At 39.1% G+C, this 27394-nt stretch overlaps 3 protein-coding genes across 3 annotated transcripts in view; all 3 read left to right on the top strand.

Moving 5' to 3' along the window:
- The window catches only part of LOC133009352 (calcium-dependent secretion activator 2-like), a 113822-nt gene extending 108226 nt beyond the window's left edge, over positions 1-5596 (top strand). The window contains exons 25-26 of the mRNA XM_061076835.1: positions 1101-1205; positions 1753-5596. Of these exons, the coding sequence (XP_060932818.1) occupies positions 1101-1205; positions 1753-1923 (276 nt within the window). The 3' untranslated portion in view covers positions 1924-5596. The remainder of the gene's footprint in view (positions 1-1100; positions 1206-1752) is intronic.
- Positions 5597-9230: 3634 nt separating this feature from the next.
- Positions 9231-14764, top strand: fezf1 (FEZ family zinc finger 1). The gene is made up of 4 exons (XM_061077165.1): positions 9231-10037; positions 10928-11062; positions 12140-12272; positions 14529-14764. Exons 1-4 carry the CDS (start codon positions 9231-9233, stop codon positions 14762-14764), a joined length of 1311 nt encoding a protein of 436 aa, XP_060933148.1.
- Positions 14765-19968: 5204 nt separating this feature from the next.
- Positions 19969-27394, top strand: part of aass (aminoadipate-semialdehyde synthase) — a 33816-nt gene continuing 26390 nt past the window's right edge. Inside the window, exons 1-6 of the mRNA XM_061076091.1 lie at positions 19969-20080; positions 23027-23259; positions 24271-24447; positions 25374-25458; positions 26679-26746; positions 26937-27083. Coding sequence (XP_060932074.1) covers positions 23041-23259; positions 24271-24447; positions 25374-25458; positions 26679-26746; positions 26937-27083 — 696 coding nt within the window. The 5' untranslated portion in view covers positions 19969-20080; positions 23027-23040. The remainder of the gene's footprint in view (positions 20081-23026; positions 23260-24270; positions 24448-25373; positions 25459-26678; positions 26747-26936; positions 27084-27394) is intronic.

Below are 27394 nucleotides of genomic sequence, written 5' to 3'. Positions count from 1 at the left end.
ATGTGTCAGAGCGATGCCCCCGAGCATTCTTGTTTGACTGCTAGCTGAATAAAGCCAACCACTGTTTATGCATTTTACCGGCGGTGTATTGAATGCTGATTTAAGTAAGGATCACTGTCCAGGTGAGAAAAGTTGCATTGGATTTCCCTGCAGCTGAGGGTGTGAAGGAAGAGTTTAAGGAAAATAACTTGATGGAACCTGATTTCTTTTTTTTCTCCTTTGAAGTTCAAAGCAGCGCCATGTATTTGTCCCCTGCTGAGCAGCATTCAGATGTTTTTCAATAAATTGGTGTCTTTGAATAAGTACATGTTTTACTCTCTTTGAGTTTTGCCGTTTGGATGGTGCACATCCTTTGACATTGATGTTTCAGTTTTGTCGACATGACTGGAGTAAGGCATTCCAGAAGCAAACGGCAGCCAATCATCTCCAAAAAACGAACACACAAATGATAACAAGCAACTGCCATGCTATAGTCATGTTTTAATTTTTATGGATATTGTAAAAAGTAAAAAAACAACACATCATGAAGCAATAGGAAACATTTTAACTTGTTTAATCCCACAATTTGTTCAAATTTATCATTTGTTGAAGATTTGGGTTTAATTTGTCTCATTGTGAACCTCAAACATACAGTAAACAACTATTTGTGCGTGTTTTGGTAAATTTCGGAGGGGGGACGGATTTTTTAGTGTTAGCCTGCAGTTCGTCTTATGCAAGGGAGTTAAGAAAAAATTCTAACTTCTATCTATAAATACAAAAAGGTATTAATTTAATAAATTGGGATCTCAGTAGATAAGTTTGCACCATTCTGGGTCATTATACTGTAAAGAAAACTGGTTTATACAGCTTCATTTTAATTTTCATAGCTAGGGCCATTTTATCAGTTTTAAATGTTTTAATTGGTCAAAATGAAGGTGAAATGTTGGTGAACTATCGTTGGACATTTGGCCATAAATACTGTAATGAAATAGGAAGTTGGTCAGTAAATTGTGATGGATGTTAACAACTGACTTGGAAACATTGTCGTGTTCACTTATTTTTTATCCCTTCCAAATAAGTTTGTCTACATTCATTTTTAATTCTGATTTTGCTTCCTACAGCAATGGTACACCATCTCCATGAAGGCTGTGTGTGTTTGGCTGACTGATAGACTGGACCTGCAGCTCCACACATACCAGCTGAAAACCCTCATCAAGATTGTGAAGGTAAAAAATAGAAATAGAATAGTTCCCTTTGCTGAGCGGCAGAGAATGACTCTGAGACTTGCTGAACTGATTAATGAAAACATATTAAGCTCTAGCTTATTCATGAAAAAACAGTCAGAAGTGATACTGAAGGAAAAGAAGGCAAAATAAAGACAAGTCAAACCCTGTTAGTGTCCTTGAAGCAGCAGCAGCAGTGGTGTTAAGAGGAAGAGGGTATGAAAGAGAAAACTGCTCAAACTGTGCACTGCAATTGCTTTTGTCTTTTCATAGTTTTCTAATGTGCAGAGACGTGTGAGATTAGCGTGAAAGCAAAGGAATGATAATGGCTTCTTACTGAAGGTAAAAACCCTTCAGACGCCTCAGTCTGCCTTTCCTGCCCGACACATAAAAGACTCATTGTGTCCTTCGCCTCAATCTTCCCACTTTTGTCCTTCAGAGCGGCGAGCAGCATCCGTCTCCTCCGGCTCGCTGCATTCCTAAGATGCTCACTATGTTTCCTTACCGTCTGCTTTTACCTCTCTCCCCCCCTCCACCACCCCCTCAACAGAAGACCTACCGTGACTTCAGGCTGCAGGGGGTCCTGGACGGCACGCTGAACAACAAGAGCTACGAGACCGTCTACAACCGACTGACCGTGGAGGAAGCCACCACGGCCGTCAAGGCGGGCGATGGCCTGCAGGGCATCAGCATGCGAGACAGCGACGAGGAGGACGACTAAACACACACACACGCTCCCTTCACACACCTTGTTACTACTTGATTGTCCTCCTCTACATTACAGATCAGGAGCTTCTGTCACAGTTAATGACTTCCTCCCCTTCACGTAAAACAATGTTACTTAAAAACTAAAACCGAAGTCAACAAATATGGTTTAAAACTGATGTAACTGAAATAGATTGCTGCTACACAAATTAGCTGTGAATTTCATTAACAACAGAACAGGTAATGCTGAAGTTAGCTTCCTATGTTGTGGATGCATATTGTCCACTGAGCACCACTTCAGCCAGCCATATTGGATGAATGCTAAAACGTAGAGTAAAGACAGCAACAAATATATAGTTTCTCAACAGAATTTGACTGTAGTTCAGTCAAATATACCAGAAGAGCTGATACTTCAACCACAGTCAACAAATATAATTGAAAAAGATAGAGGACAGAAATAGAGAACTGACTGCAAAACTAACCTCACTGTTTATGGCAAGATAAGTCAGGATAATGTTAACTAATACCTGTTGTTGTTGATTGTATTGTAAATCTGATGTAGAAGTCTGGTTAATTAAAAACCTAGCTTCCACTTTTTTAATACAAGGTGAAGCTCTGTGTATATTTGCACATGTGCAGTAGAGGTTGATTTTCGTGACTGAAGACCTGATCAGTTGAGGAGGATCACTCAGGTAGTGACACACCCCCTTTTTCTCAGCCTGTCACAGGCTCATCGCCCAGATGCCACTGTGCATATGTGTTGAAACGTACATGAGTCTGAATGTACAATTAAAAGTAAGTCAAGGTGAGGCATCGGAAAGACACTTGAAGCCCCGCCTTCCTTCATGTGCAGCCATACTCTGATTGATGTCACTTTTTACAGTAGAGCGCAGCGAACGCCTTTTTGGTTTTCCTTCAGTTATTGTAGCTTATTGTTCAAGACTTTAAAGGTTATGGCAGCTCTTAAACGCTAGAGTCCCAGCAAACTTGCCTTTTTATGTCATATGTCCTGACACCAACAGCCGCAAAATCCACTAAAGAGATTTATTTTTATTTGAGAGAAAGCTTGGAATTGTAAGGTTCTATCTAGCTGTTTTATCAAAACCTTGGTTTTCCACTTTTATTTCCCTGAGTTGTAAAACAACAGCAGTGTTTGGTCATTCAAGCAGAACAACCTTACAGTTTCTTAACAAGCAACCCATTTTACTTTTACAACAAATAGTGACTGTTGTTTCTGATAAGCTAAAGCAGAAGTAGCGTGACATTATTACAGCACCTCGATACTTGAGTTTGTTGTGGAATGTAAGGTCAACAAAGCTGTTATCATCCTTGACTGTTTGAAACAAATGTTGACCGGCAGTTCAATCTTAGTTTTGTCTATCCATGATCACGTCCTTCTCTAACCTTATACAGGAATTCCACTTTAATTGACTAAATTCAATCAAACCTTAAGAAAACCGGTAGCAGATCAGAAAACATTTGTGTGTTGTTACAGAATGGATGATCAACATACTGATGATTTAATTCTTCTGTGAACTGTACCTTGCCATTGTCTTAGAGTGCTGCTAGAGGTAAGGCCGTTGGAAAAAAGTTCAATTAATTTTAAACATGACCAGTCAAATGTAATGGAAATTGTCCCCATAGATTGGATTCATTTGATGTGTAAAGGTGAGATGGTCTACCCAGTGGTAGTGAAGGTCAGGAGGTCATTAGGATGCTTCTTCTAGAGATTTGTTTGTTTGTGGTTTTTAAGTCTCAGTCAAAACCAATAGCACAGTTCTTTGCTCCACAGTCGTCCACCTGCACTCTTTCCCTTTAAATTCATGTTGGACTAATCAACAGCATAGAAACTTTTTCTCAGTGTTGCAAAAAGCATGGTCAAGGTGATCACTTCTGGAGACTGGTTTCCGTCCCATTACAGACCAAACAATTGATCTTAGTATTTGTTAATCTTCACCTTGTACTTTCCTTCAATCTTGGCAAATGCTTTAGTTGCCTAATCTTGTCCAAACCTTAAAGACTATTTAGTTTGCCTTGGAGGTTTGTGTCCATCATTTCTCTCAACATTGTTGCCACCAATGCCCCTTTTCCACTTGTCAAAAAACCCACTACCACCACTAATATCTGGCTTTTGTCTGCCATGGGAATGGATTCAATCTGCATTCCCTCCCAGGTAAATTGACTACTGGTTTTAATTGTCTCTGGCTCCAATGGATAGTGATGGAAATGTGAGACCTACGTCAATGAGTTACTGTCAAACCTGATGCAAATATGTAACTGGGAATGAGAAAAGAGTTAATTGCCTTTTTCTAGTGGGCTTATCTGCATTAATAAACGTGTATACCTGTTTGTTTGATCTAGAAGAAGTTTGAGTTCACTTCTGAGATCTGAGAAAACAGTGACATCTCCAAAAAGAGGGTTATGATCGAAATTGCACAGGAAATCTGAATTCAAACGATTGTTGAAATTGGCTCTACTACATTACTTAAGATGTTTCAAAGGACAGTTTGAATTGGAGTCATGATTTTGCCACTAGTGTTTTTTTGCCAGAAAGTTTGTTTCTATTATCTCTCGTCTGATTGTCTGACTCCTCATGTTTCTCTACCAGTTGGACTTTGCAGTTACAAACAACTGATGCCAAACCTTGAAAAACATGACCCACATTGTACTAAGAATTATCATTTAACCACACCTTAACTATTGTGTATTTAACACAACCTCAACTTAACCTTAACCATATTGTAGTTGCCAGGTGTTTTGATGTTATCAAAATGGGAAATAATTCTTATTTAACTTTCAAAAACTTTGAAATTGACCGAATCAAGGATTTTGCGCAATTGTTATGTTTGATATGAAAATTGTGTCTGGGAGTAGGGGTTAGCCTTCAGGTCAAAAAACTGTACTTATCTGAATGTTTTTGATAATCAGTGTCTAGATCTGTAGACAAATTCGTACAGGTCCAAGCTAATGAAATGTTGCTGTACTGCTGTAGTTTCTCAGCCTGAACTTTATGTAGCTCACAATGTTCCCACTGCTAAATAAGGACTGGTGGTCTCAGGTAGTTAAAGATGCAAAAAATACAAAAAGGTCTTTAAAAGAGAAACAGAATCCACGCAGGTGTTCACAAAAACACATGGGGTCAGTCTCACAAGAAGCTCTTTTAAGGTGTTGGAACTGAAAGTCAAAGTGGGTAATCGTTTTTCAGTAACACAATTGTTGCTGTAGCTGCAGTTCTGCTGTCATCTCTGATCATTGTGATATTTACTGTTGTGAAGAATTATATTGAGCTGTAGAGTGGTATGGTCGTACTGCCTGTACTTCATATCCAATGTCGATCAAAGTCTTAGAAACATGCTTATGAATTGTAAAGGTCTGGACATTTTTGAACATGATCATCGTGGGAGAAAATGGATCTGTTTTTGTGATCACTGTCTTTAATCTGATCAGCTGTGAGTGGACAGAGTGTCTCGTCACTGCGGCCTCTTCATTGGCTCCCGTCTGGTTGCGTGTGGTGTCAGTGTTGGCCTCCGATCGACTGTGTGCAGCAACCTGGCGTTTGTTTTAGCTGTCCGATCCAGTTTGTATCCGTGCAGTTCAAAGGGCCAAAAACTAAAGGACAAAAATCTATTGAAGAAGTATATTTATATTGTCTTATTGTGCACCTGTTTTGTTCAGGTGTCTTATCTAAGTGTCACTATTAAAAGTGTTTTTAAAGCAACTGTGATTTCACTTTGTGGGTTTTATTCTCTCAGTTTTAATTCCACATCCGACAAAGATTACCTTCTTGATAATAGTCTCAAAAACAACTGCTGATCAATTCTGATCTCACCAATTTTGCATTTACATTTAACATTTTCACATTTAAGATACTTAGTTGAAAGGAAATTTTAGATTTTTGGTAGAATACGTCATCTTCTTCAGATACTTTGATCTGGGTTGGTCCTGGTGTTGTCATCATAGTTCCAGTGAAAATAAATCATAATGCTCTGCTGTGAAATAATATATAAGAGCTGAGTTGGCACAAAACCCTGATCTCGTAGTGCTGGACGTCACTAATACTTTGAATGGGAAGAGCAGTGGAGGAGTGGTCGAGCAGCAGATTTAATGGCTCTATGGTTTAATGTGGCATCATGGGCCTTTATCTAAAGTACTCTGAGATTTGAGGAAATGCTGTTTGGCCGTACACTCTAGATATTTAAAACCCAAGTCGTGACTAACTTTAAATTCAATATACATTTTACAGTCATTTGACATGTTTCTAATCTAATCTAATATTTTGATGAATTGTTTATGCAGTTGCGCACACGACCACTTTATTCATTCCATCTAGTAACGGTGCTGCCAGATCCCCAAACCACAACTGAAGAAGTTAAAATCAGAGTTTATGAGACAAGTAGCATCTGAAGATCCAAAACCTGCTGAAGCTCCAAAAAAACATGCAGTTCAATAAATAGTCAAATCACTGCATTATGGTTTTATATTTTGACCATTATTTATTAGAATAATTCGTCAGAATTCTTTGTATTATACACTTTGGGGCAATAATCAGCAGGACAATTGCTTTCAAAGTACTTCAATCATTTTTTTAACTAAGTTTCTTAAACTCTTCATATAAAGGTAAATAAATTGTAATCCATTCATATTTTCAACAGTAATGATAATATTTCACTATAATACTTGAGGATCTGTTCTTTTTGATCCGACTTCAGGGAAACGCAGAAAATTAACCGAGTGTAATTCAAGCTCTTATTTATAAATAAAAGGTGTTACAGACTTATTCCCAGCACCATAGTTGCACCGTTTTAATCTTTATGCTGTTGATGAATTAAAATGCAAAACAGAAGTAGTTTCCTCTGAGTGGATCAGATCGCAAATTTCGTTTCAGAGGCCAATGAAATAAACGATATTTTTGATGCAGAGAAGAAACAACTGAGGAACACTGGTTTAATTATGTTGATGTACACTCAGTTAAAAGGTTTACATTTGCAGGCAGTAATACAGAAAGAAAGTCATTACAGATCTGCTTTTGTTAAGGATACTCAAACTAATAATACTTGTAACTGTTTAACATTATGTGCACCTTTAGTGTTGTGCGTTTAACTCTGATAAACATATTATTTCTTATGTTCACACACAACACGTTGCAGATGGTTTACAACACAGTAGCTGTACTCTACTGTATACTGTACTGGTTCTATTCAGATATCACACGTACTTACACTATACACCCACTGTATTGTTTGTTAATCATATTTCACCTTTACATCACTTCATACTGTAACTGCATTATTGATTTGTGCTGTCAGCGTTTTATACTTTTTATCTGTTTTGTGTAAACTGTATAGTTAAAACGTAATTTTGTTACAATGTGAGTTTGTTATGATGTAAAGGTATATTTATTATTATCATTAGTATCGTCATTATTATTATAGTAACACATACATGTAATTCTTCATACATGGTTTATAGCACACAATCATTTTTTTTTAATGTTGGTTTATATTATCGTTAATGCTAATTATGGTTCAAATGGATGCAAGTATTATAAAATGTGTTATGTCTTACAACCCATTTATTCAAATATATAATAAATAGGACTGAAATACATTGTCATAATAAATCAAAGCAAGCAGCGCTTTTCAGGACCAGAGTAAATACTGCAAGACGAAAACACATTTTGGCCTCAATAAAACGAAAACAACCATAAAATATTGGTTTAACAATAATTCATTTCAGTATTTAACAATAAAATAGGAAAATACACACAAAAAATTAACAAGACATCAGAATGAAATGAGCTGCAGAGGCCGCTGCCCCTTCAGCACGTCATTAGATTGTGCGTGTGCGCGCTTGTGTGTGTGTTTGTGTGGGGGGGGGGGGTGACGAGCCATTTATAATAATAAAGAACGACATAATAATGATTTTATAGCAATACGAATATGTTATTCTTCTCCGTGGCATCAATGTGAACACCTGCACTCCTTCACAAATTCTCCAAAACAAGAATCAAAACATGACATTTTATTTCTTCTACAAATTTTAGAGGTTGTTTTTTTCAACTTTAATTCATAAACACAATAATTTTTTTTTTAAATGTTTAGATTTTTTTTCTTTTTGTTTAATAGCCATTTCTCTTGAAGATGCATTAGTGTAATAATTATCTGACCGGTAAATGATCACCAATTTATTGTGATATTATTAGTATTAGTATTAGTATTATTATTATCATCATTATTATTATTATTATTATTATTATTATTAATTATTAATTATTACAGGGTAATACAGTAAAATCTAAATCTAAATTTCGATTATTTATTTTACCATTTTAAATAAATGAACCCCTTCAGTCAACACCTGAAACCCTTCGTTGAGCGGTCACTGCTCTTCACCTTTTGTAAATTAATTAATCTAAATTAATTCCAACTCATCGAGAAACCAGCCCGCTGCTGTCAGGTTGTTCCCCGTCAGTCTCACTCATTCATCCTGAGGAATTCACGTCTCTGCCCGCTGAGACTTTCCGTGCGTAAAGGAGTCTTTTCCGTAAAAAACTGTTTTTCTGGTATTGGCTCCTCAGCAAATGTCTACCAGTCAATCTGGGAGAGTCTGAACAGCAACGGGTGTGTTTCTCTAAAGTGCGTATAAAGAAAACGAGGAGTCAAAGTTTGTGATTCACAGAGCAGAGCCACCCAGGATGAGATCGATGACTTCAAATCCATTCTCTGCTCAGCTTCTATTCGTGTTCTGTCTTTAGTTTAGCCGCGTGTCCGCTCTGTGTCCTCTCTGATCCGTGCGTAAAAGCGCGTTTCGGGACCCAGAGATGCGTCTGAATCTGATGTAGGACTCTGACAGCTCCTGACCCCGCGGCCGCTGCTTGGTTGGCGAGTTGCGATTCAAGAAAAAAAAAGAAGTAATGATGTCACGCGAAGCCACAAGGAGACCTGGGATTTACCAGATACCTTCCAGTTGAGCAGGAGTCCTGCCAAGTGAAGGACAACCTCCTCCTCCTCCTCCTCCTCCTCCTCCTCCTCCTCCTCCAGCGGCGACAAGTACAGGGAATCGACGGAGGAGAATTGAGCGAATTATCTACTTTTCCGCTCCTCTTCTCGGACGTAACGATCGGCGAGGTCCCGGCTCTCTGCACGCCGTTATCGAGCGAGCCGCGGCCGCACTGATTGTCGTCAATAAGCGGCGGCTACGGGACCGGTGATTTGGAGGGGGGGTCCCCCGGCAGATGCTGCCCTCTCCAGCGGGCCGCTGAGAAGCAGCTTCCCTCCAGCAGCTTCGTGTTTGTTGTTGTCGCTTGCGGTTGATGCGGAGGTGATGGACGGTCCTCTCCGCCGCCCAGCGGGGATTCGAGGCTCCCCCCCGGCTTCTGGGAGCCAGCCCGCGGGCTCCGACATGCTCACCTCCGGCGGCAGCAGTAGCAAGCCGCTCGCTTTCTCCATCGACCGGATTATGGCCAGGACGCCCGAGCCCAAGTCGATACCGCTCCCCAGCTGGTTCCAGTCCGCTCCCGTGGGGAAACCCGACGTCTGCCCGTCCTCGCTCCACTGTATGATCCCGCTGGTGCCGCTCGGGTACGAGCCGGGCCACAGGCTCAGCATCACCGGGCTGGATCCGGGTCACTTCGAGGCTGCTTCAGTCGCCGCTCCCGCAGACTTTTTGGGTTTTGGGTTGAACTATAAGAACCAGCAGGAGGACTCCGCTGTGAGCCAAAGCTCCGGCCAGTACAAACTCTTCAGACCCCGGGTGGTGAACCAGTCCTCCTTCCCCACCATGGGTACCGTGTGCTACCTGAACTGTAGCGGGGACACGGGCGCCGGTCCCCCGCCGGCCGGCCTGGTCAACCTGCACCCGATGGCCTCCTACCTGCTCACCGCCCGGCACAAAGCCTTCATGGCGGAGAAGAGCAAGCCGGGCCTGCAGCAGGCCGGGGAGCGGTACCCGGTGTCCGGCGTGCAGGCCTTCAAGGAGCTGTCTCACAGCCACATTCAGCACTACATGAAGGAGCGGGACCACCTCCTCACAGACAAGATCTTCAAGGAGTCCGCGGCCGCGGCGGCCCGACTCAGCGGCTCCTGTCCCGGCAGCAAACCCAAAGTGTTCACCTGTGAGGTCTGCGGCAAGGTGAGTCCCAGCATCCCGTCCGGAACCGAGCAGGAAGCTCAGCCTCAGCACCACAGAGGGTCACAGCTTATTCAAGAGGATGAGATGATGTGATCAGAGCTGATATTAGTTGGGCGCTTATTTAACTCCAGTCAACACATTAAACATATAAACAAATGGCGTGAAGGGTCAGATTCAATATCAAGATCAATTGTTTAACCTATTTTAATCACCTTTAACTTTATATTTAAGACCTACTTGTGGGATTATCGTTTTTTTTCAAAAATATTCAGCTTCTCTACTCGCATAGAAATAATCCACTGGATGGGAATCTTTTTTTTGATATGTGAAATACAGAAATTACGGTAAATGGAAAAGAAAACCTGTAAATCCTGTAAAGCTGCAGCAAATAGACAGTGACAGAGCCTGAAGCATCGATGGCTCAGATATTTTAAAAGAAGATTTATTTCTGTATTTAATGCACCATGAACCTTCAGTGTGACAGGGCTCGTTTGGGGACTGCAATTTGTTTTCTTCTATTGTTTAACACAATTGTGTTTTAACCTTCTTTTACATCGAATTGACCCCAGCTGCGTTCAATTACCTTTCTTTGCTTATTGTTTTTTTCGATTTATCAGTAAACACCCACGAACTTTAAGTCAGATTCGTGATTTGTTTTTAAATTTCACTATCTTGATAGGCAATTTATATGATATGAGAATTTATTGTTTTTTTACGAAAAATAGGGTTGGTGTTGGGTATGGTGAATTTCAGGCTAATTTAATAATTAATAATTTTAAGATTAATTATAATTATAAGACTAATACAAATAATAATAATAATTTATGTTGTTGTTGTTATTATAATTTTTCTGGGCTATTTGTGATTATTATTTGTCCTCCCCTGCTCAGGTGTTTAACGCGCACTACAACCTGACGCGCCACATGCCCGTGCACACCGGCGCGCGGCCCTTCGTGTGTAAAGTGTGCGGGAAAGGCTTCAGACAGGCGAGCACACTGTGCCGGCACAAAATCATCCACACTCAGGTACAGCTCCAATTACACCGATTTGTTTGTTTGTTGCCATCAACTCAACAGGAGATCCATTTTATTTAATTTGAATGTTTACATTTAATTATGATGTTTATTTGACTCGTCAGATCATGACCACACAATATTTTAGTAAGACTTGTATTATTCTATTGTTTCTTATCCTGTTAACGTGTTTGTTTATTATATTATTTATTTGTGTTATTTGTTCTAATTTAGAATGAACATATCAAACGTCATTTATTTACTTTTTTCCATTTTGTTTTCAATTGTAGCTTAAATTCCCTAAGCCCCTTTGATCTGGAAAATGTGGTATTGATCAATTATAATTGAAAAATCAATCTGTTTTCTGGCTACTGATAAAAAAAAACATTCAACATCAAGAGGCAACATTTAAAATGAGATGCAGTTGTTCACAACCTGCCAATCAATCTGAAATCATTAATAACACTGTCCAATCACATGTGTTAATATTAGTTAGTGGGTGGGACCTAAAATTCACTGACTTTGACTTTAAAAACGATCTTATAGTTTTTTGGTGTTTAGTGTTTAAATCTGCAGAAATATTAAAAGTTATAAAGACGGTCACAAATTTTCAAATTGTCAACTGTAAACAACTTTTTTAAATAATCATTATTTATTACAAAATATAATTTTAAGTTTAAAAAAAATCTGTGTATTGTAAAATTTCCTTTATGACAGCCAGGATATATTTGAAGCATTAGGCTGCAATTTGAGCTCTGGGTTTAAAACTGCAATTAGAATGATCATCAAGTATTTTTTCTAATGTGTCAGGATCAGACTTATTGGAAACACCAGCCTGTTTATGTAGTTTGAGCTCCTCCTGTGGATTTCACTCTTATTACACATTAATAGTCCTATTCAAGCTGAAGTGTCAACTGGACGTATTAGTGAAAGTATAGAAAATTTGATAATAAGCCATTTAAATAACCATCAAGGTCCGGTCACATAGAGAAACTGGCGAACTGTCAAATATTTCCCTGTTGTTAGCGTTTGTAATGCATGTGTGTTATTTCCCACGGAGCCTCTCATATGTTCCTCTTCAACTTGCAGGAAAAACCGCACAAGTGTAACCAGTGCGGGAAAGCCTTCAACCGCAGCTCCACCCTCAACACGCACACGCGCATCCATGCGGGATACAAACCGTTCGTGTGCGAGTTCTGCGGGAAAGGATTTCATCAGAAAGGTGAGCAACTGCATGAAGTGAACAATCAACCATACGTTGTTTCTATTAGGTTTTCAATTTAATAACACGACATGTTTACAAAAGATCCACATGAGTTACTATAGTGACATTAAAGTACCAAAATAATAAAAAGCCTGGATATTAACAAAGCCTATGTTTCAGTAGATATTACCAAAGTTTATGAATAACCACAATATTAAATATCAAAGTATGAACATATCTTTAATTACACCAAAGCTATGCAATACAAATTATATTTATACACAATACTCCGATAGTAATATTATTATTTTAATACACACACTCGCTCTCATTTTCACATCCCATTCTAAACAGTGAATTACAGTTGTGGCAGAAATCTGTGTGTTTCGCTGTACCTGAAGGATTTATGAAGGGCTGGTTGACAAAAAGAGAAGCCATTAAGTGAGCCTCACAATCTGTGGCTCAAACATCTGTCAGCAGCATCTACCAGCGTCTGTCAGGACTGTGATTATTTTCAAATTAGCACAGCTCAAATGACAGAGATTCAAATGAGAAGTGTAGTATAAGGGCATGGGCTTAGAGAGAATAAGAAAAATGGGGACAGGTCGAAGTACAGCAAGTTTGCTGAATATACTTCAGTGAATTGTACACGGTTGTTCTGTATGCAGTAAACACTATACATACAAGCACAACAGAGAGGTTTTAGAAGATACATAAACCAGGTATGGATTATGCTCATTGCACACATATAGGGTGGGAGCCCTTATTTATTTTGCCATGCAGTATTGATGCGTGTAAGCATGAAGAGAAATGTTCCAGCTGGTAAAGATGGGATTTATTGAATGACATTAATTCTTCTCAGTAGCTTAATGTTTTGTAATAATATGTCTACATTTATTTGTTGATTATATTTAATATTGATAATATAAATCAATCAAAGATAAGATGAGTGCTAGATGCCTTTCTAACAGAGGTAACAGAAAACGTATGTACTCTTGAGTGAATGAGTTAATTTCACCACTGAAACCAGCACATTTCAGTACAAATGTCAATGCACTTAATGCGGCATAACACTTAATATCTTCTGTCCCAGTGAAGATTTCTTCTTCAGATTAAAAAATATGTCCTCAAAATACTAACTGTGCTTGAATTCCCTCAGATGGGTTATTTGTCCTTTTTGCGGAAATCTTGAATCACTGCATCGTCCTCTCAGACAAATCCATTTGGGTTAGGGTTCTTGTTTTCCCATTTGTTCAGCTGTGGAGTTGAATCTGTGTTTTGATGAACAGAATTATGCCACCTTTTTAAAATCTGATTGATCGGAGCTGTGACGACAGCTGAAGACATGTTGAGGTCTGAGTCAGACTGAGCTCCGTGAACACCTTGATTCTTTGAATCTGAATCTCCATGCAGAAAATGAACCTATTTCACACAAAACACTGTGAAACAATTGGTCTTCAAACTAGTGTTTTTCTACACAACAAAATAATTAGAAGTATTCAAATTACTGTATAATGAATTCACGTTCACCTTTTAGAATCATTTATTTTACTGATAGACACCTTATAATAACAGATTGTGTATTTACTCTGTCCATGTATTTGAATGATCATTAAGTGCAGTCTTGTTTTTTATATTGGATAATAACAAAAATGTTCTTTAGATTACCTGAAAAACAAAGAAGAGGTGGTAGCTTCTCTCAGCCCTGTGTCTGCAGGTACATCTGCCAGGTTTCATATGACTCCAGCTGTTTCAGCCTGTTTTTTCTCCCTTACCAATTAAAGAGAAGGCACGTGTAGCGTAGTCTGATTTCAGTAGCTGGATAGTCAGAAGACACCGATTTATTGAGACATTATAATCAGTTGACCTGAGTGATTGATTTTTGAGGACCGAGTCATCTCCTTAAGGTGGTTGCGGTGTACACATTTTTTTTATCAAGAAAAAATTTCTTAATGCATCATGACCTTAAAGCTCTCAGCCTAGAATCTGATCATGTAGAAGCTAAAATAATGTCCACACACAGAATGTGTAACATTTAGGTGCTTCATATCTAATTTTTAAAATTGTTGACTGTTATTCAGTGTCATTTCCTCCAGGTTTTTTATTAAATGATTAAGAGATGATGAGCAGGAAATATGACAATGATTTCTAACTCATTTTGAAACAACACATTGTTTTCCTATTCCAGGCCTGTAAACAATACCTGAAATATGTATACAACCTGTTGTCTCTTGTCCTGATGGGGGCTCATCATCATCTGATTTTGTTTCACAGGCAACTACAAGAACCACAAGCTGACGCACAGCGGGGAGAAGCAGTTTAAGTGTTCCATCTGCAGCAAGGCGTTCCACCAGGTGTACAACCTCACCTTCCACATGCACACGCACAACGACAAGAAGCCCTTCACCTGCCCCACATGCGGCAAGGGCTTCTGCAGGAACTTTGACCTGAAGAAACACATCAGGAAGCTGCACGACTCGGTCAGTCCACAGTCGCCCTCCCAGGCCTGAGAGACACTGACCTATGACCTGAACAGTGACTCTGCACCCTTCATCCCAACACACCAAAAAAAATGACCTCTTTCGTCATCATTCCTCTCTTAGATTCCTCTTTCTCCTGTGCAGCAGTGACATTTAAAAAACAACAAATGTGTAGCTGCTTTTCAAAACCGATTATGAAAATTCACTTAATTTCATTAGATTTGCGTTTTTGAGACAAAATATCCTCAAAATACAAAATATTTTCTCAAAATGCCCATCTCTGTGCTCAGTGTGATAGTTTTGTTCCATCAGATTTCTTATTTATACCGTAAATTACTTAATTAGTTTCCCTAAATCACTGAATTATCAGTGAGTTAGATGACTCATCGTGGCCCTGTGCTTCTTTCTACTGCACCTAAGTTAAAATTGCATTTTTATCAAATACATTCTGCACATGAGCAATGTTCTCTGAGCAAAATCCACATTCGATCAAAGGTTTCTCAAAGCAAAAAGAGTTGATGTTGCTTTCACTGAAGTGATACTAATGTGAACGTTGTTCCAGGGATTTTGGTTTTTAATGATCCATTGAGGAAAAAATACAAAAAAACAAACACATGATTCAGAAAAATTTTAACCTGTACCTATTACAATAAACATTTGATGGGATGAGCTGCTTCTGCTAACAAGAGAACAAATTGGTAATTTATGGAAAATAATCTTTTACCTGAAACTGTGTTTTTTTTAAGTTTTTTTTTAGTGAGTGCTCCACTGATAAAGGTGTGCATTTCCATCAAGCAGAGGAATCTGTAGGAGACAGATGGGTCAAACTCTGAGAACATGAACTAAATTTCAGTCCTTTCTCATATTGATAATTATCGCTCTGTTGTCACATTGACATCCACATGAAAGTCTACAATAGGAGGAATGATACATTGACTCATAATGTATTTCTAAAACCAATGGTCATGCTGTTGTTGAAAAAGACACAGTCTTGTTGTCAAAACTGTGGAATCTGACAGCATTTTGACACATGAACTGAGTTTAGATCCCCACAGTTTATTTTATTAAATCAGTGTAGCGCTTCTCTCATTGAAACATGAGCAGCCCACCTGATAACAGACATTTGTCCCTGATGCTCTGCCCTAAACCCAGAGGAAACACTGAGGAAACCTGGGCCTCGACTTCTTCAGACGCCTCTCAGGCCTGTGGACCCCACACTTGACCCCTCCTCTTGAACTCAACCCTGCAAAAAAAAAGCCATCAGGAACCATCCTCTGAGGCCCTGCAACCAAAATCCACATCTCACCCTCTCCCCTGACCTATGACCCCTCTGGCCCTGATGCCGGCTTGGACACTGAACTGACAGAACCTCCTGAGCGGCGGCCATGTTTCTGTCTCCCTCAGCTTGTGTTGGACTGAGGACACTTGACAAAGGACAAACTGAACTTTCACTCTTACGTCCTCTGACTCTAAGTCAATTATCGTATTAAAATGGTGGCTAATTATTATATCATTAGCCATCAGCGTTCGCTGGTGTTGAGTATCTTTCAGTTGCATCTCAGGACGTGAGATTGATGAACTCTGAGACCAGAGATGCGGCAGAGGTGAAACGTCACACATCCGATTTTATTGTCAACAACAAGGTTTACACCAACATTTCAAAGGACACATCAGTTGACAGTCTGTTTTTCTGATTGTCTACTAAACCATGAAAAAACCCATCAATGAAAACCAATAAGTAATGTGTTACTGATACAGTACGTCTTGGTCCTCTGAGCCATAGAGCTTCATTGTTGTCCAGACACATCGATGAGCCACACTCACTGAACTGATTCTTCTTTATCATGAACACACACTCGCTGTACTTTATTCTAACTCAATTCCACACAGTTATGAATGTGTATTCTTCCACCACTGAGAATAGTCCCAACAATGAGCAGCTGTATTAGGAAATTACTGAGACTGTTTCTTAAAAAATGTTTCTAATGAGATGTATATGTATATTGTGGGGGGGTCAGTATTGGGCCAAGAAACAAATTTGAGCCCTTCAAGAAGTTAGAGGGGCCATGAAGTACATGCTGATTGGATGTGAACAAACTCAAATGACTTTGCAGTAACAGATTTAACCTCTGTTTGATATAAAATCCAAACAGCCATGGACCACACTGCACTGAGCTTCACCTCTGCATCTCTGGTCCTGATTGACGGAGTGGAAGATTTCTCCTCATTAGTCAGTCTTCTGTTATTTTTTATTTCAGTCTCAGGATCATTGTAAAAAGAAGTGTTTTATGATATTTATTTTAAAATGTGCCACTGTTATAACTTAAAAGAGAAGCGCTGAACTGAAGACTATGTTATATGAAAACTAAAGTTTCTTGTTGTCGTGAAATGTTTTCTTATTTTGGGTGGGGGTTGCTGCTAACAAGGAGACATAACAAATCTACTGTCTGTGATGATAACTTCAATACAAAAAAAAAATATTCACTATAATTATTAAAAAAGACTGACTTTGTTAAACATTGACACTTTTTCATGTATGTGCCATATATAGATCTGCATTTGAAGAGTTTGGTTTCAATCAAGTATTTTTTTTCCGAATTCTTGAATTAAATGAGAACAAATGTTCGTCTGAGGCTAAGAATGTAGGTTTACACATTTAAAACTTAACATGAATATACATTTTGATGTATAAATTACGTAAAGACTTACATATGACATAAAAACACATCACATACTCAAGAGTAACATTTGGACCGACTTCCTTTCACTTTGTATCCTTCTGTCTCCTACATTTTTGACTAAAAGTATGTTTTTCCTTTTGATCGGTCTGTTCATTTGCTTTTGATGTAAAGTAGCTTCCATATAACACAGATCTTTCCAAGAAGAGTTAAAGAACACAATAAAATAAAACAACTGGTAAGATTCTTCTTCTTTCCGCGCTTTTTCATTCATTGAGATTTTGTGTTCGCATTTAAATAGTTTTGTTTGGTCAATTGAATATACATTCAGCTGGCCAACTCTTTGTTTTGACAACATTTCTGTTCACACTGAAAAATGACACTTTTTTTATTAACAATCAAAGCAAATTTATTTGTAAGTTTGTTTCTTAATAATTCAATACAAATGTGTCCAAACCGAACAAATAACAGCAAAAAAAGCAATTATCATAGTAAAAAACAAATCAAAGGAGCAAAAATCAGAGGAAAACTAAATAGAAGGGGACTAGACTTTTTTCAGGGGGGAGGGGGCGCTTGTTTCGGTCATCATGGTGCGACGGAGGCAGCAGGAGGCCGGTCCTCTTGTGTGGGAGCTGACTGGTCGAGACATGTCCTGTGAACATGTGCAACCTGAGCGCTGCGGGCGGTCTGACAGATCCTCGTTGAAGGGCAGCAGCAGATGGACGCTCGTTTTTAATCCGGAGCGGTTCTCATGGGCGGTGACCTTCACGTAACTCCACCCACCCTTTCAGAAGTAATGTCAAATGCTCGCCTCATCCTTTCTCTTGACCGAAAACAAACACCGATATAGTTTCATGTTTAGGAAAATTCCCTCTGGCTTCTGTCGGTGTTTGAAGCCACCCGTACGAGATACGCTGTAAAAAAAAAAAAAAACTGCCTTCCAGCCATTCCATTGGCACGCGGGGGAAAAGCTGCCCACAGCCTTGCATGTACCTTCAAAATAAAAGACAAGATGGCACATGAGAGAACTTCCATTGAAATGAAGAAACTGGCCATAGCGTTAATTAACAGGGAGAGGACACATCAAGTTATATTTTACATACAGTTGTTTGCAAAAGTTCGGTGTCCCCTGACCAATATGATCATATTGTTGATTTTCGAAGTATTAATCCAACTCCATGAATAGAGAAGGAACCTTCTATTCTGGTACTTGTCATTTCATCAACTTAAATAAATAAATAAATCACATTAGTTATTGTTATAGATGTAATAACAATAGTTATTGTTGAACGTGTAAGACTTTGGGCATCCCAATCAGTATGCACCTATAAGGCATAAATGTTGGTGTCCAAATCTCTATACATTCAGTGCAATGAGTTTATGACAAATTCTGAAATCAAACTAAACTCTCATTGAGAGCCATGGCAACATTAATTTTGAGGGGGGCCTACTGAGTCCTGGGGACCCCCGGTATACATAACCGTTTCTTTAATTACCTAACACAAAGGTAGCAGCCTCTAAAATCTGAATATTTGCTATAATTTACCTGAAATTTTCTGCAATAGTAAATGCAGCATTTGGGGTTTTGCTTACTTTTTGAAGGTGAAGGCTTCAGGGAATTTATATGGGTATTTTAAACAATTTTTCAACATTTTATACTCTAAACAATAAATGTATTAATAGCAAAACAACTGTGTGATATTATTTATAAAAATATGAATAACGTTGCTTTCAACCTTACTATTGGAGGAATAATCCAACTCCTCTCTGTGAATTGAATTAGCTAACACAGAGAAATGGTAATATGTTGAGCTGTAAACTGAAACCAACACTGATCATCAGATTTTAATACTGTATCCTACTACACTTTTCAGTGTGATATCAGATTTTACAAATCAATCCCAGGGTTCTTCTCTGAGCACTGCTTCTTACAGTACAGCTGGGATAGAATAATATAACCTTGTCTTGGGATTACTGTAAAATCACATAGACACAGAAGAAATTAAATCAGTTTTACAAAACACAACTTTAAAATAAAAGAACACAGTTGCGACTAAAAACATAACAATGTCTTATTGTGCGTGGTGTTGGAATAATTGGAAAAAATTGATTCCACCTGGGAAAATTCACATGAACACGTCTCAAGTCGAAAAACATCTCAGACAGTCGGTGAAAAACCTTTTACACAAGTTGCTGACGTTATTACTTATAAACCCATTCATACAATCTCAAAATCAGCTTGACATAGTATGCTTACTGTGAACAGGTCAATACCTCAACCTTGTCCTTTGCAAAGTGTCTGTCCGTATGCAGACATTTCTATGATGCCTACTTTTTAATAGATTGTAGGATCTGTTACGGTGGATATTGTCGTTCAATGGTACAAATTTCCCCTAAACGCTCAGATTCATCTAACATGAATTGTCCCATGAAATGGAGTATATATGAGGCCCCTGTGGAGGATCAGTCTCCTGCAGACTAAAACAAATCGGAGTGACTCAGAAGGGGAGTTTTATTGTGAAGTCGTGAGCGGAAGCGGATCAGTGGGCGCTGAGTTACAGAAGTTGCAGCTCGTCTCACCCCAGGGTGACACGCCGGTGTTGTGGGATAACCGTCGCTGCATTTCCTCGTCAGGAGCCGGCGTGTTGAACAGAAGCAGGTCAGAAAGGTGAGTCCTTGGTTCCCCCTGACGATTATTGATCCTTCTATCGATAACGTCGCTGTGAAACGCGTGGGAGTGATCCAGAGTGGATCAGAGAAGTTATGAGTACACACGCAGTCGTGAAAGCTGCAGCTAGAACTGAAGTCAGCACGCAGCTGCATTAAGGTTTATCCACATTCAAATTTAGAGTCCACAGGATTCAAATCTGACTTTAGAACGATGGATGCTCTAGTTTGCTGTTTCAGTTTAGTTCTAGCAGGTTTCATGTTACTGTCACATGTCTGCATACGTGCTGTAGATCTGTTGCTAAATAACCGCTTGGTACATGTCCTTGGTTTAATGATTCATTCATTGGTTGGGTCATTCCTGCAGAGTTGGGTAGAAGTACCCACAGTGAGTTCAGGCTCACAGTAAACTTGTGTGAACAGTAGTTTCTGGCCTGAGGGCTGGGACCCCCCCACATGGGCTCAGGTTTACCTGTGGGCTCGCTATGAGGCTTTAAAGAGCAGCTTATCAATTTGAGAAATACACTTATTTCCCTTTTTAGAGAAGATCATTGACACACTTATGTTTGTACTCTGATCATAAACACAAATACATTATATGTCCTGTGTTTAAATCTGTACTAAAACTGAAGGTGTAAGGTGTGATTTATAAGGTTATGTACTGGACTGTGGCCCGAGGGAGTCACGACACAAACCCACAGACCTGTGATATAAATATATCAGAAACAACTGTGGTGAATGAGGGGGTCAAAGGTCACATTGAGCACATTTTCTGGCCTTGTGACACAATACCTCACTATTGGCTTGAGGAAATTCTTCAAATTTGTCATAAATGTTCACTTGGATTCAACGTTGAACATTGAGAAAGTTGTAAAGCCCCTTGGTTTTTTCGACTTGTGTGCTGTTAGCTGTTCGGTAAAGTTGAAGTGTGCTACTCGAGCATTGGAAGTCCTGTCGCTAGCAGGCACCATAACCTCTGTTTGTAACAGAAACACAATTATCCTGGCATAGGTTGAGCTGGGAAGGATCTACCCTTTGGAGCCTTTGTTTTTCTGGGATGAAATAACGTATTTGTCAGACACATTTAAAAGTGTGCGTGCAGTTGTTATAAAAGTGCCCTTGCAATGGCACGCGTTAGCAGCGTCTTCTAATGCAGCCTCCAAAAGATGCAGACTCTGAATTTACATCCAAAGATAGTGAACTCCCTTGATTAAATTCATTCATTAAAGGCCTCACTATATGAGTCTGGATAGTTTGGTTGGCAGACGCATGCAATATTATTATATAATTTCCTGAAATTTTAGTTTAGAAAGTTTGTAGTATTTTTTACTACCTCATTGTGTTGTCAGTTTAACTTTACAGTTCAGGGACAAAATGTTAAGTGTCCCTAAGTTTCCTGTCTTATTTAAATCTATGGTGGTAGCGGGGGGGTACACGGACAAAAATGTCGCTCAGACACACAACAGATTCAGGTACACAGACTAAATAGTGAACAAGAAGTTCTCTCTCTCTCTCTCTCTCTCTCTCTCTCTCTCTCTCTCTCTCTCTCTCTCTCTCTCTCTCTCTCTCTCTCTCTCGCGCATTGCATGACACATAACTGCAACTGAAGCTATGCGGTCTGACAGTCTGTGTGGACAGTAAAAACGTTATGACGATAGCGTGATTGAGCATGTGGCAAGTTATTCTGCACACAGCTGTACACTTTTGATATCAAGTTTGATCTTTTATGTTTTCATGGGAAGTGTGAAGAATATTGGTTCACTATCAAACTGTGGCAGGACAAATTAGAATATGGCAGGCAGCCACAGTGTGTATAATTAATAACAAACACTGATGTAGAAAATGCCTCATATCAAAGACATAATAAACATAGCCCGGCAACCAACAGTTTCCATCTGTTTCCAGTCTTTGTGCTAAGCTAAGCTATCTGACGGCTGGCTACTCTATTTGACAGACAAATAACATCGGCAGAATGGTAAGAACAGGAACAAATCCTTTTTATTTTGATACAGTTACAGCTCCTATTAAATGAGCTGAATCAATTGTAATGAAAGTGGTACATTTGCAGCCAAGAACATGTTGACATATCTCTGTTGTACTTGCACTAAATTGGAGATACCACTGCTGTCAATCACAATATCTTACCATATCACCATCTCATCTGACTCTCCAACACCATATGTATGTATGTGTATATATATATATGTATATACATATTTGTGTGTGTGTGTATAACAAAAAACATCCCCCTCCACACAATGTCAGTCTAATCAACCTTTCTGTTTACATGAACAAGTGAATCAGTGATGCGTTGCTCTTGAACTGTTGTTATGTTGTTTTTTTTCTGCGTCATTAGCAGTTTCTAGTTTGTCTGGTTTGTCTAAACCACCTGTTTGTCAGGAACACCCTCCCAGCAGCAAACTCAGCCTGACCGCTGACCACTCCATCATACTTTCTCTTGAGTGGAAAGTGATAGAGTACAGAAAGATAATTGATTAGCTCATCGATAGAAAATTAATCTGCAATTACTTTGGTAATCAAATAATGTATTTAATTTTAAAGCAAACATAACCAATATTTTGGAATTTCAACTTAAAAAATATTAGAATTTGATGCTTTTCTTGTCACTTGAATACAGACTAAACAATACATCTGATAATGTGACCTTGGACACTGGGAAAGTGCAATAGCCATGGTTCCCTATGGCTGCATGTTTTATAAACATAACGATTAATCATATAATTGAGAAAGTAATGGGCCAATCGATTCATAATTAAAAAAATCCTAAATCCAGCCACAGTATTCTCATGCTTTGTATTAGAGTCAAAGATTCAAAAATACCTAGTTTAAAGAAACACTTGGTTTCACCTCCGGACTGAAGGTCATGAGTCAGTTTTTCTAGTTTCTACTCATCAGTTCTGAGGCTCCGTGTCCTTTTCCCGAGCAGGACAGGGTGAGAAAATGTTCAGACTCCTCAGTCACCGAAGCAAGAGGCTGCCGAGCTGCCTCACAAGCCAGCGGCGCTATGAGCACCACCGGGCCGTCATGGCCATCCGTCGGGAGGACATCAATCCCTGGGAGAGGAGGGCGCCGCTGGCCCCTCGCCACGTCAAGGAGCTGACCAATGCTGGTGTCAAAGTCCTAGTCCAACCCTGCAACAGCAGAGCTATTCATGAGAAGGTAATGAAATCATATTTCTAGTAATGTCAACCACATTTACGCTTCCACAGCGACTCTCTTATGATCCGTTTTCTACTTTGGAAGTTGTTGAGATAGTAGTCGAGGCATTTCTGCATTGGTTATGTTACTTCTGCCATTATATAACAAAACTTCATCACAACCACATGTTACTATCACTTTCTGTTATTTTATTTTAATGGACGCATTATTAGACAATGGGACTCCTGCAAAATTCTCATTGTTTTTTGTCTGTTTTGTTTATTTTGGGTCTCTTTGTAGTTGTTATGTATCTCTAGGGCAGGGTCACACATATGCAAATGTTTGACCCACCATGGTATCAATTTAATTATTTAGGTTACACCTTACTGATCCTCAACACCCGTGCAGCTATGTAATATATGTAGTTAACATCTCCAGCACTCGTTTACAAAATAGTTCTCTGGGTGTCATGCTCATGAAAGTCCATTAGCCATTTGTCACACATGGTGTTTGAGGCTAGTCTGCACCCTGTGTAGTATTTCCAGTCCAGCTTTTTGCTGATTTGGATTTCAAGATAGCTGCATGTGTCCACTATCTGTATTAATACTATATATTATATATACAGTGCATATATTATTCATGCATGTGAACATGTAAAACTCAGTCAATAGTCATACACTTACCCATATGCCTATGCATGCTTTGTAACTATTATTAATGTCATATGTTGTGGTGGTATAGTAATAGATTTCCTGATTTCCTGTGCACAAATATATTGACAATTTATAGTCAAATATATCGTATATAAATATTTGTAAAATTTTGTATTTTATATGTATTTATTCAATCTAAGGTTCTTTATCAGATTTGTGACTATTTGCTGCTTTAACATGAATTATCTAATGGATATTAATGATCGTGAATAATGATTACATGAATAATTCAAAAATATAAATGTAAAAAAAAAGCTGTAAGAAATGTGAGTGTCTCTGTTGGCAGGCTAATCCAGTGTACGTTATGTTTTGATTTCAGTACTACTCGAAGGCCGGGGCCATGATTCAGGAGGACATCTCGGAGGCGTCGCTTATAATCGGAGTGAAGAGGCCGTCTGAGGACAAGGTCATCGAGAGGAAGACGTACGCCTTTTTCTCCCACACTATCAAGGCCCAGGAGGCCAACATGGGGCTTCTGGGCGATTTACTGAAGAAGGTGAGAGCACTCAGAAGAGCTCTAAACAACCCTGCAGGGTTCCTGACCCCCGTTGCTCTAGTTTTTATGTTGATTTACAAGAAACTGACTTTTATAGCCACATCTAGGAGGTTATAACCAATTCCATATTTGAAAACTTAAAAGTACCAAGCAAATATACTGTGTGGTCTATTTTATAGGATTTGTTGGTTTTCATGCTGGAGACAGCCGGTGTTTATGTTTATGGCATTATTATTTCCGACTGTCTGTCCGTCCGTCTTGTTAACACCATAGCTCAAGTACGCCTCTAGGGATTTCCTTCAAATTTGATACAAACTTTCAGACGCAAAGATGAACTGATTGGATTTTGGTGGTCACAAGTCAACATCACAGTGACTTAACAAAGCGCTCAAGATTGTGTAAGGTGTTCTGAGGGAGAGATGGGTTCAGGTAATTCTTTCATTTTCACAGTAGGAAATTGTTTGTCATAATTTCATGAATAGATATAAGCTGTGTTTGCTTTAAAATGTTTTTCATTGCTCCTCTTTTCAAAGAAAGAGATCTTCCCTTAGTATTTGGATAGGACACATTTCAATTCCCAGGAGAATACTTAGGTCAATAACAGGTCTGTTTTATGTTATGTTATTGATGAGTTTTGAAATGTATATGTAGAGTAATGCTCAAAATTCCTCCCCAGGTCAGCTGCCTCAGTGTAAAACTAAGTGAGTAACCACCAAAATGGAGAAGTTAGCAGTTGAGTTAGGTAGGCAGCCCTTTATATGTAGCCCAAAACCGACCCTTTTCATCCAAGGCAGTTCAAGGGCCAGTTTGGAGCCGAGGCCTAATCTAGAACCAGTTGTCTGTTTTATTCGACAGGCAAAAAAATGGCTTTTTGGCCAGAAAAATTGGTTCCGGAGTGAAACAAGAATTTTCTTCTGTCTTTTCAGGAGGTTCGTCTTATTGACTATGAGAAGATGGTCGATGCTAACGGCTACCGGATAGTCGCATTTGGCCAGTGGGCTGGTGTCGCAGGTAGGGATGGGTATAGTTTGGTTAAAAGTAGATTAAATATAACTAAATAAAAAACACTTTTTTAACTTAAAACTATGAATAATATATGAACTGTTTACCTAAGTTTACACTATGCTTAAAGAAATACAAATAAATACAAAACACACACACTCTGACTCATGACTCTGACTTCGGTGCCTGAGCCAATTGAAGACTGAGGGTCGCTTTTCCATCACTCGGAGACCCCTGTGTCCCAAGACAAGAGTTTATCCACCGGCGCCCGACTCATGCGGGGGCCCGACGGGAGGCGCCCCTTCCCGTGAAGGAAGGAGTGGAAGTGTGAGGAGGCGGGAGGAACGAAGACCTCAGTCTTCAATTGGCTCAGGCACCGAAATGAAGCACAGAAATCTGCGTTGCATTTTGGTCCGGGTAGGTACCGGTTTAATTGGAACCGGTTGTATTAGAACTGGTTCTCGGTACCCAACCCTAGTCGCAGTACGATGGTTAGCCCCAAAAAAATAAAAAGCACGTTTTACAACATGCCTCAGTTCAGCACATCAATGTCCTTGGGCTGTTGAGAAAGGGAATGACAGCAGCAGTAGCTGTTGGGAAATTGAAGTGAGGATGCAGAGTTTAGTTTCAAACAAGAAAGAGCCGCTCCCTGTTCAAACATTTCTGTTTTGTGTTTGATGTGAATCAGCTTGAGCCTCCACATTTTACCAGACTTAAATGTGAACATGACAACCAGCTCTAGTCATCCAAGTCAAACATGTAGAGTCAGAGTAAAACACACACTGGATATTTGACTTCAGATTAGCAAAGGAAAGATCCTCTGTTAGTTAATGAATATACTTCATTATTAATTAATGTAATTTGTAGAGCGGGCATGCTGATGTTCTTAATAAGATAATAAGGATTTATTGAGATTTATCGAGATTCAACATAAAAAAACAGCTTTCTGACAAAAAATTCAAGTTAAATCAAGTTTCAGTTTTCTTTGGAGATTTTGTTTATCTTAATATTTTATTCTACTAATATACTTGACAATTCTATTAAGATTCAAAAGGTTTCACTTATAGTTTTAAGACATGTCACTGATCAATTTCATTAATTATAGTTTTCATAGATATTTCATATAGACAGTCATCTAACTTTATTTGAATTGTAGTATTTGAAAAAAATCTATAGCTCATTCACTCTGAAGCTATACTGGTTCAGAAATAATCCTTTTTTTCTTGAAGGAATGATCAACATTTTGCATGGACTGGGGCTGCGCTACCTGGCTCTTGGCCACCACACTCCCTTTATGGTAAGATAAATCATTCTCCATCAATTTGAACATGAAACAACTTAATCCCTGAACTTTATATAATACACATTTATTTTATCACAGTGTTTATTTGTTGTTGAATTCCCTCAGGGCTTAACCCTGATGGCTGTGAAGACCCACATATTTTATTTTGGTTCTTACAATATGACTTTCTATCTGCCGTCCACAGCACATTGGCATGGCTCATAACTACAGGAATGTCAGCCAGGCCGTCCAGGCAGTGAGGGATTGTGGTTATGAGATCTCCATGGGCCTAATGCCCAAATCCATCGGTCCTGTCACGTTTTGTTTCACCGGAACCGGCAATGTCTCCAAGGTATGACAAGATTAAACTCAGATATACACGACCCAGCAGTCAGAAGCCTCAAGGAAAATCCAGATTTAAACTTTTTTACTAACTAACTTTAACTATTTTAACTGTGTTTCTACCAGAGAAACATTCCCTAAAAAACTGGAAACCTTAGCATGAGCTCTGTTATTTCCAGTGCATAGACCAGTTTTCTAGGTAAATCTTTTTACAACCCAAAAAAGTCACTGCCTGGGAGTAGTATTTTATGAAACCAGAGGAACTGTCGTTCAGCAGGCTATTTGGCCTAATCTCCCCTGATGGAAAACGATGGTCTGCAG

The sequence above is a fragment of the Limanda limanda genome, chromosome 8 (assembly GCF_963576545.1).
Source record: "Limanda limanda chromosome 8, fLimLim1.1, whole genome shotgun sequence".
NCBI classification, from domain to species: domain Eukaryota; kingdom Metazoa; phylum Chordata; class Actinopteri; order Pleuronectiformes; family Pleuronectidae; genus Limanda; species Limanda limanda.
Note: the sequence above shows the minus strand (reverse complement) of the source record. Positions and strands in the feature narration are given on the sequence as shown.